Source organism: Bison bison, unplaced genomic scaffold, assembly GCF_000754665.1.
Source record: "Bison bison bison isolate TAMUID 2011002044 unplaced genomic scaffold, Bison_UMD1.0 scf7180017864035, whole genome shotgun sequence".
NCBI classification, from domain to species: Eukaryota; Metazoa; Chordata; class Mammalia; order Artiodactyla; family Bovidae; genus Bison; species Bison bison.
The window spans coordinates 20,105,063-20,116,143 of NW_011494607.1; the positions used below are offsets into that span (position 1 = coordinate 20,105,063).

Below are 11,081 nucleotides of genomic sequence, written 5' to 3' on the forward strand. Positions count from 1 at the left end.
GATCAGCCGTGGGATTTCTTTGGAAGGAATGATGCTAAAGCTGAAACTCCAGTACTTTGGCCACCTCAAGCGAAGAGTTGACTCATTGGAAAAGACTCTGATGCTGGGAGGGATTGGGGGCAGGAGGAGAAGGGGACGACAGAGGATGAGATGGCTGGATGGCATCACTGACTTGATGGACGTTAGTCTGAGTGAACTCCAGGAGTTGGTGATGGACAGGGAGGCCTGGCGTGCTGTGATTCATGGGGTCACAAAGAGTTGGACACGACTGAGTGACTGAACTGAACTGAACTGAACACGATCCAGTTTTTTTATACTGAAACTCACATGCAAACACACACAATGGTAGTTGTACAAAATCTTCCCTTGAAAGGAATATAAATATAAGAAGCTTTTTTACAAGAGTTTCATCTGAAGAAATGAATGAAGGTAGATGGTTAAGCCCATGAGTTATGGAGCTGAACTTATTTATTATGAATACAAGATGCCTGCTGCTTCCTCAAGTATCACAACAGTTGTTTTCCGCCTGGCTTCTCAGGGTGAGCTCTACTTGGAGGCTAGGCTTTTAGGCTTCTGTAGCCTCTGGAGGGCTGGAGGGGTATAATCCACCTTGTTCACATTCTCTGAACAGAGTATTGGATTCTCCAAGGAAGGCATCAGGGATCCAACACTATACTCACTGGATACAGTGTCTCTATACATGGAAATTCAGCACAAAGAACATTAAACTGTAAAAAGGTAAAGGAAGTCAAGAGTGTAAATTATCTAACTTGGTTTTCCTGGACTTTATATTTCCAGTTCTCACAAGTCAACTTCCCATACAGGGCTTTATTTTTCAGTAAAACTAAACCAGAATGGATAACTGCTAAGAATCCATTAGCACACAGAGGATGCTAAATTTTTCCCCCCAGTGAAAGCACACCCCAGCTTCCTTCTATGACTTTACTTATCTTTTCCCTAACTGTGACACAGAAAATCAGTGTGACTACTTTTTAAAATGAATAAGGTTAAAATACAAACACTTTCCAAAGTTGACTTCCAAACTAACACAAATACATGGTTAAAGGAAGACTGACAGCAAAAACTGAAGATATTAAAAGAAAATAAATTAACTCCATAAGATGAAAAAAATATGCATATGTAACACAAGACCTTTAGCTCAGTTACAAACCCTGAATGAAAGAGTAATGGGAAATGGCATAAATAATTTAGTGACCTCTGTAAGCCTTCTGAAGTAATTTATCTTGATAAGATATGCTTTAATGTGGATAATTTCAAATCCATTAAGAAGAAATGATTTAACTGTCATCATAAAAACTAAAATTTAACCAGAAGGAGGCAAATAGTTTCTCGCAAATTATACCATTCTTTTCCACAATTACCAGTAAGTATACCTTATTGATATTGGAAAAAAATATTATAGAGTCCTCATCTTGGGAAAGTGCTATTTTCATCATTCACTGTTTATAAAGTTAATCAATGAACTACTCTTCTACGCTCCTCTAAATTCTGACCAAAATCTATGTACTTGGCCCTTCCTTCACTTTACAGTCCAGTGGTCAAGAAACCCTCTCATTTTTCAAATATATGAATTGGTTCCCTTTGCCCATGTTCTCGTTCTTTTTCTCTTGGAATGTCCTTTACTTTTCTTTCTTCCTTTTTTTTTTTTTTGTAAAATGTCCTTGATTACTCTTTTGTTGTTGTTGATTACTGAAATACAAGACCACCAGCTTAAATTAATCTCTTTTTGTCTTCCCATTGAACTGTTCATTCTTTCATGTTATATGCCACATTTTTCTTTCCTTATATATATATATTTCTAAATCCTCTGTGGGATTGTATGTCTTGCCTCATTTGGTCATTTATTTAGAGAGGCACATTTGATCAGCTGAACTAAAATTGACATATTTAGAACTGGATGTCTAATATACTCTAAAATCAGTTTTCTTAGTAGGTATATCGTATTTAATTGAATTAACTGTCCATACTTTAAAATTCACCTAGTTTTGGATATTTAGCTGTCTGTAATTTTTTCATTATATATAATATGTTTGGATAAAACTCTTAGTGTACATTAACTTTTCCAAGGAAAGATTCTCAGGTTTAGTATTTCAAGGTTAAAGGCTCTGAAAAAAAGTTTGGCTCTTAAAATATGTTACCAAAAACTTTTTAAAAAGAATTGAACTGATTACTGCAACAGGAAATCTAGGAGTATGCGAAATCCTCAAATCACCTTCAGAATTTGATGTTATCATTTTTAGTGTTTGATAATTTATTCAGTTTAAGAATATACAGTCTATTAATTTATACAACTTTAGTAATTTTTGCCCATAGTTTATCTATTTTATTTCCTTCTTTTCTTCATTTACTTATTGGAAATCATGTTTTAGTTATTAAACATAGTAAATACAACATCTAAAGATATAGATATTAACTAGTCTGTTGTATTTGTGACTAATATTTCCCCAACCTATTTATTACTTTTTACAATTTAATATATTTTTTGTTGTCCAAAACCTTCAAATTTAAATGTTGTCGCATCTACTATTCTTTAAAGCTGTCATCTTCTTTACCTTCAAAGTTCATACATAACCATTTACAGAGTGTCTACTATGTGACTGGCAAGATCTATGTTACCTCATTTTCATTTTGTTTATGACAAATTGTAGCCCAAGGAAGGCAAAAGACTGATATGTTAGAGTGTGTGAGTCAAGATTAAAACCCAGGTTTGCCTGGATTCAGTCTTTATGCTAAAGTGACTATTTCCCTTTGAAAATGAAAAAGTCATGCCTCCAAAAATCCAATTAAACACTTAGATCTATTGTTTAATTAATTTTCTTTGATTTCACTTAAAAGTTAATATACTTTTAACATTCTTTTTATGAGGTTACAGACAGACAGCAGAATTAATATATTAGCCTTCAGAAGGAAAGGGGGTTGATATGCCTGAGGAAAGAATAAACTCTGAGATAACATTTTACATTTATTTAAAGTAAAAAAGTAAGAGAAAGGGGGTTATTAGGCACCTGCTACTCTCTTTAGCTAACAGATATCATCTATTCCCGGAAGAGGAAATTCTAATTTTATTAGGCTATAATGATGCTGGAAAGCTGCTAAAGCAGAAATAATTAAGGCTATCAATATTAAGTATCTGATAACTTATATCAAATCCCAATTCCTATAACTTAGGCAAAGGCTAAGGCTAACCTATGAAAACAGGAGATGGTTGGTAGATACAGATAATATTAAAAAATCATAAAATGATACTTCAAAGTAGCTTGAGGGTACATACCATTACTGGCTTTTTTCTAGTGTTCTGATTTGCTTAATAGATACCCCTAATAACTACATTCATGAGACTTGCTGCATGATAGACCATATCTACCTGTGTGTGTTAGTCACTCAGTCATGTCTGACTCTTTGAAACCCCAAAGGACTGTAGCCCGCCAGGCTCCTCTGTCCATAGGATTCTCCAGGCAAGAATACTGGAGTGGGTTGCCATGCCCTCCTCCAGGAGATCTTCCCGACCCGGGTCTCCTGCATTGCAGGTGATTTCTTTACTGCCTGAGCTACCATGGAAGCTCATATCTATTTATAAGGAAAACTTTTAATATCACTAATATACGTAAAAAATTGAACCACATTGATGTCCATAAATCAGAGAAATATGGTACAGAGTGGGTGGGAATACCCATCTTAGTACTAAAATATTTAATGCCTGTTAAAAGTTTTGTCCCTAAAGGAAAGAATTTATTTCATTGAGATGGAGAGTGAAACAGAATCTGAAGATTCTAATTGGAATAATTTATTCAACTTAAAATTATAATTAAAAACAATCACTTACCCAGTGAAAATGTCTGTATCCCTAATGATAAACTTCTATGAATAAACACAATCTACTGTCGCTATTCCCTAAAGTATGTTCTATCTTATTGAAAATAGTGATTTCTTAAGAAGAGTTTCTCTGTGGGAGAGGGTGAAAATAATATGCAAAGTAAATTTCTAGAAGTAGATTACCATAATATGACATGTAATGTTTTCATTTTTCAGCTAGTTTGCAAAATAATTTCCTATATCATTCCATTTGTCTCTCACAGTAAACTACTAGAACAGGTATTATTTACACCATTATTATTCCACTTGATAGAAGAGAAAGTTTAGGTGTTTAAGGCCACAGGGCCTCTGAGGTGAAGTCAGAGCCAAAGCTTTTTGTCAATGTGCCCTCTTACTATGGGCCTCATTTGGAATTCCTGAGATGCTCCCTTCCTCTAGGAGAATTGCAAGTACCATCCTTATAGCTTAAGTTACTCTCAGAGTACTTCACTTTCTGTTCTGTATTTTCCTGTTTCAGTGGACAATTTGGAAATAGCAGTTGGTTTTGCACCTGGGAGTGAATTTCTAATCTCAAAAATATACAAGCAACTCCTACAGCTCAACTCCAGAAAAATAAATGACCCAATCAAAAAATGGGCCAAAGAACTAAATAGACATTTCTCCAAAGAAGACATACAGATGGCTAACAAACACATGAAAAGATGCTCAACATCACTCATTATCAGAGAAATACAAATCAAAACCACTATGAGGTACCATTTCACGCCAGTCAGAATGGCTGCGATCCAAAAGTCTACAAGCAATAAATGCTGGAGAGGGTGTGGAGAAAAGGGAACCCTCTTACACTGTTGGTGGGAATGCAAACTAGTACAGCCACTATGGAGAACAGTGTGGAGATTCCTTAAAAAACTGGAAATAGAACTGCCTTATGATCCAGCAATCCCACTGCTGGGCATACACACTGAGGAAACCAGAAGGGAAAGAGACACGTGTACCCCAATGTTCATCGCAGCACTGTTTATAATAGCCAGGACATGGAAGCAACCTAGATGCCCATCAGCAGATGAATGGATAAGAAAGCTGTGGTACATATACACAATGGAGTATTACTCAGCCATTAAAAAGAATACATTTGAATCAGTTCTAATGAGATGGATAAAACTGGAACCTATTATACAGAGTGAAGTAAGCCAGAAAGAAAAACACCAATACAGTATACTAACACATATATATGGAATTTAGAAAGATGGTAACAATAACCCTGTGTATGAGACAGCAAAAGAGACACCGATGTATAGATCAGTCTTATGGACTCTGTGGGAGAGGGAGAGGGTGGGAAGATTTGGGAGAATGGCATTGAAACATGTATAATATCATGTATGAAACGAGTCACCAGTCCAGGTTCGATGCACGATACTGGATGCTTGGGGCTGGTGCACTGGGACGACCCAGAGGGAGGGTAGGGGAGGGAGGAGGGAGGAGGGTTCAGGATGGGGAACGCGGGTATACCTGTGGTAGATTCATTTCGATATTTGGCAAAACTAATACAATATTGTAAAGTTTAAAAATTAAAAAAAAAAATAAATAAAAAATAAAAAAAAATAAATAAAAAGAAAAAGAAATGAATCCGCCACAGGTATACAAGGATTTTTAAATGAAAGGATATCTTTGGATAAAGGAGGAAATATAGAGAGATTCATTTTGTGCAAAAAAAAAAAAAGAAAATCAAAGATGGGACTGGCATGAGGGGTCTTGAAATATAACTGCTACTGGGAAGAAGAGATTCATTTTCAGCTGTGATTAAGGTACAGACATAGCCTTATTATATACACACACCACTCCCCCAACTCCATGAAAAAAAATCCATAATGAGTCTTTTTTATTATTTAACAAATAAAGTGACTGTATGTTGAATAAAACTGTGAAGAAATGCTTTTTAAAAACCATACTTGGTGAGTTAGGAATTGAGATGGTTAAACACTTAGGAGTAAAGTATGGCTATGGCACAATAGGTATTGAGCTGTCCAGCAATAGGAGTCATGAGACTAAATTTTTATGTACTACCATAGCAAATTTACCTACTAATTTTCATGTTTTGAATACTTAATTTTCCATTTTTCAAATTCATGAGAAGAAATATCTCCTACCACCATGGTAATAGTGTCCTTAGATTGCTTGAAAGTTAATACTATTCAAGTTTAAAAGGCATTTCAAGGAATAGGAACAAACATATATCCTGTACGAGAAGAATAAACTAAAATTCTACAGCTTTGAGAAAACATTCAGAATATCTTTTGTTATAAAATAATTTCCGTGGTGGAGGGGCCAACTGTTTTAAATCTTTCTTTAGGATATAGTTGGGCCGAAGAAATGTTCTTCCACTTAATTAAAAAAACAAAACCAAACCACAAACTCAAAGCTCTAAAGCCTTTAGCAAACCACAGGTTGGGTTTGATATATTCACTTTTGGACAAACAGGATGCACTGTTTGTGAAATGGGTGGTGGAAAGGCAGACTTTGGAGTCAGACTAATTCAAATCACAGCTCCACTTACTACACGGGAGTCTCTGGGAAAATTTATTCTTTTTTCTCAGTTTTCTTATTTGTAAAATAGGGATGAGAATCTTTAAAAGACAGAATAGTGGCATTCTGTCAAATGAGATAACTAAAGTGAGAACATCTCTTCAAAAGGCAAACAAGAAAGGTAGTTTTAGGGTAGCTACGATCAGCCAAATACTATATTAAAAAATATAACGGAGACAAGGACAATGTTCCTTGAAAATATGTACTTATTAATAAATCTCGGTGGAATCCACCCTTGTTCAAAAAAATAATAACAAGTAGGTCAGGATAAAAATCAAGTATAATAAAAATATCCAAAAAAAGGTTCAATAAAATGATTAGGGGTTTCCAAGTCTACCTAACTGTAGAAAAACTCTACATTTCTCTACTTTTTTTTTTTTTTTTTCCAGTTTAGAGTTCTGTGATTACATGTTTGGTGGTGTGGCCTTAAATAAATATCATTTGAAAATGTCTCTACATAAACTATTTCTATATGCTTTAGACTATTTAATGCTATATTTCAATTACTTACGCATATATGTCACATCAAGAGATAATAACAGTACAAACCTACATCGTAAGTTGTGACCACTGAGTAAGTAATAGAAAGCAATGAAAACAGTGCCTGGCTCAAGTAAATTCTTGATAAATACTGAATATTATCACAATGAAACAATAAACTTGTATGATTTAGAACAGCAATGACTTTCAGAATGGAGAGGTATGAAATAACCAGAAATCCACAAGGTGGCTCTCAAGGCTTGGCTTTTAAACACAATAGAGCTGCTCTGTATTTCCAAAGAAAATGAAACAAGACTTATGAATGCTGACCTGACTTTTCAAAGACTCTCATAAATTCATAATTAATAGATAACTGGAAGAATACAAAGCTGCATAAGTGGTATGTAATAGAAAATTTTATAAAGAGAAACAAATGCATAAATTTTGTAGTTACACTGAAAGAGAATCTGACATTCAAAACAACCTGTACCAGATTATCACAGATAGAATTTAAAATATCAATGCAAAATGGTAAAATTTACAGCACAATCCTAATAACCAAATACATCTTATTAAGCTAGTAAGTATGAAGGTAAGAGCATATGTAGCAGCTGCTCAGCAAATATCACTTCAATCTTATGCATACAAAATATTTTGAAGTTCCCACCATTTTATGCATGCAGTTTTTTTTGAAATTAAAAATTTATTTGTATAGCTTTAAATCAAGGCAAAATTTTCTGCAAATGGGATAAAGGGCATTTTCGGTTTTGTGAGCCATAAATCTCTCTATGCTATGCTATGCTAAGTCACTTCAGTCGTGTCTGACTCTGTGTGACCCCATAGACGGTAGCCTACCAGGCTTCCCCGTCCCTGGGATTGTCCAGGCAAGAACACTGGAGTGGGTTGCCATTTCCTTCTCCAATGCATGAAAGTGAAAAGTGAAAGTGAAGTCGCTCAGTCCTGTCTGACTCTTAGCGATCCCATGGACTGCAGCCTACCAGGCCCCTCCATCCATGGTATTTTCCAGGCAAGAGTACTGGAGTGGGGTGCCATTGCCTTCTCCGTAAATCTCTATAGAAAGTACTCAATTTTCCCCCCATGTGTAAAGACATTCATAGAAGATAAAGGAAGGGCTCTGACTATTTTCTAATTAAACTAATTACAAAAAACAAACTAATTACAAAAATTGCCACGTTTGGCCCTCAGGCTGTAGTCTGTCCCCTCTATCTAAATCATTATTTGATATGAGTAAACAAAATGTTTGGTAAATCTTTGAATACTATCAATACCCAAATAACCTAGAGATGTGCTTCTCAAACTCTCATGTGCAGATATCCTCTGGGGATCAAGCAGAAATGCAGATTGCTGCTGCTAAGTTACTTCAGTCGTGTCCGACTCTGCGACCCCAGAGATGGCAGCCCACCAGGCTCCCCCGTCCCTGGGATTCTCCAGGTCAGAACATTGGAGTGGGTTGCCATTTCCTTCTCCAATGCAGGAAAGTGAAAATGAAAGTGAAGTCACTCAGTCGTGCCTGACCCTCAGCAACCCTATGGACTGCAGCCTTCCAGGCTCCTCCATCCATGGGATTTTCCAGGCAAGAGTAATGGAGTGGGGTGCCATTGCCATCTCTGAGATAGCATAATAAGGCAACCTAATTTCCAGGAGGCAGTAAATCACAGCAGGGGTGGGGGTGCTGAGGCTTTGCCTTTCTAACAAGGACCCAGACTTTTCAGGCCCTTTGACTATATACTGAATAGCAAGGCAGTTGTTCTGAATCTTTTGGGTCTCAAACTTGCACTCTCAAAAAGAGCTTTTGTTTATGTTATTTATAGGGAATTCCCTGGTGGCTCACATGGCAAAGAATCTGCCTGCGATGTTGGAGGCCAGGGTTTGATCCCTGGGTTGGGAAGATCCCCTGGAGAAGGGAATAGCTACCACTCCAGTATTCTTGCCTGGGAAAGCCCAAGGACAGAGGAGACTGGTGGGCTACAGTCTATGGGGCTGCAAAGAGTCAGACACGACTCTTTCACTCCTCAATGTTATGTGGCAGCATGGATGGGAGGGGAGCTTGCAGGAGAATGGATACATGTGTATGTGTGGCGGAGTCCTTCTGCTGTCCACCTGAAACTACCATAACAGTGTTAACTGGTTTTACTCCAAAATAAAATAAAATGTTTTTTTAAAAAAGAGCTTTTGTTTATATCTGTCCATGTTTACCCTAGAAACTTAAAAAAACTTATCTTTAAAAGAAGAATCCATTAGACATTAACAGACTTTAGAATATTTAACTATTTTACACTTTAACTATATTTTAAAGAGAACTAAACATTACAATTATAATCACATAGAAAAAAGTGCTAATTGAACACATCAAGCACTGAGATCCTTTGAAAGTCAAGAAAAAAGTAAAATTATAACATGATAATTCTATAATTTAACTTATTGGAAATTAGAGACCATGGATCTTTCATAAAATATCTGGCACATTATGTATTTTAGTTCTTGTATCGTTTTGTCATTTGTTCCCTACCTGTTTTTCTGCATGTCCATATTCAGGTCCTTGAGTAGGTAAAAAGTAGCAAATCTGGCCATTATTCTTGGCTCTCTCTATTAGAGACATAGCTGTTCTTACAGTGGCATTTCGAGCATGTACAAACACCATCACCTAAAATAAAGGAAAACAGTGGATTTAATATTCACATTTATTAAGAGATAGCTTAATATTGGTCTGGAAATCACAGTATATAAACAACTATTAACTTTTCAAAATAAACCCCTAGTTTATGAACATGTCAACATTTGCTTATTTTAGAACAAATTGCATTTGGATAAAGGCAAGTTAAATAAAAGTCAATACCATGGTTTTGTTTATCATTAATCCTAAAAAATAGGCAGATGTCAAAATGAAATTAATGGATTATATAAAATGTGAAATTTAATTTATGCATTTTTCTTCTGAAGATGTGATTCATTAGCACAATCATATATTATGAGGACAGAGTATAAAAACATACTAGAGCCTTATTCTCCCCAGTCAATGAAACTGCCAGTATCATTAAGATGTTTAAGGAAACTGAAAACAATAAAGATCACTTTTCTTTGGATGAAATCGTGTCTAAGAACAACCTTTTAAAATAGAGTTTAGGGGACTGCTGGAGAAGACAAAGCTTCTAGAGAGGTATTTGGAATTTTCTGTTGTGGCAGCCTTTCTACAAAGTGACAGTGGAAATCTCAATTAGGGGAAGTTGAGTGTCCGGATGCTTTGTCAAGAGGAAGAGGATAAACATCCTTTCAGGGATAGTAGTCAGGCAGAAAAGACAGTAAAATCAGGGAATGACTGGCAGTCTGCATTTGCTGTCTATCAGGTCCCGCCTTCTCTTCTATGTGATGTTTCTTCTTTGGTCTCCACTCTCCTGTCCCCTCCCTTCATAGTTGAACCCCAGCCTTCTGAAAGAGCCATGACCAATTCCTAATTCTTGCCTCTCCATGTTTTTCTGTCAACTGTGTTTTCCCAGAAGCTGGAACTTTGGTGTTATCTCAGGCTACACATTTAGAAGGATATGTAACAGACTGCTTTTAGTCAGAAAATTAATATGCTCATGGGAGTTGACCTGAGTAAGAGATCATTTTGACCTGCATACACTTTCAACAAAAGTGAAAATGGGAAGGAGGTCTGACCAGAAAGGAGACAGAATGATACATATCTAGAGCTCATGCTATATAATTAACCCATAGTAACCTTTGACTATGTGGATCACAATAAACTGTGGAAAATTCTGAAAGTGATGGGAATACCAGACCACCTGACCTGCCTCTTGAGAACCCTATATGCAGGTCAGGAAGCAACAGTTAGAACTGGACATGGAACAAAAGACTGGTTCCAAATATGAAAAGGAGTACATCAAGGCTATATATTGTCACCCTGCTTATTTAACATATATGCAGAGTACATCATGAGAAATGCTGGGCTGGAAGGAGCACAAGCTGGAATCAAGACTGCCGGGAGAAATATCAATAACCTCAGATATGCAGATGACACCACTCTTATGGCAGAAAGTGAAGAGGAACTAAAAAGCCTCTTGATGAAAGTGAAAGAGGAGAGTGAAAAAGTTGGCTTAAAGCTCAACATTGAGAAAACGAAGATCATGGCATCTGGTCCCATCACTTCATGGGAAATAGATGGT

The 11,081-nt window shown here is 36.3% G+C and overlaps 1 protein-coding gene across 2 annotated transcripts in view; it reads right to left on the minus strand.

Annotated features, from left to right (window-relative positions):
- Positions 1-11,081, minus strand: part of ASCC3 (activating signal cointegrator 1 complex subunit 3) — a 341,661-nt gene that overhangs the window by 144,096 nt on the left and 186,484 nt on the right. For both annotated transcript variants that reach the window (XR_824792.1, XM_010834747.1), the window contains exon 14: positions 9,428-9,562. Coding sequence is in view for 1 of the 2 variants with exons in the window: in XM_010834747.1 (XP_010833049.1) it covers positions 9,428-9,562 (135 nt within the window). In the remaining variant the exon portion in view is untranslated. The remainder of the gene's footprint in view (positions 1-9,427; positions 9,563-11,081) is intronic.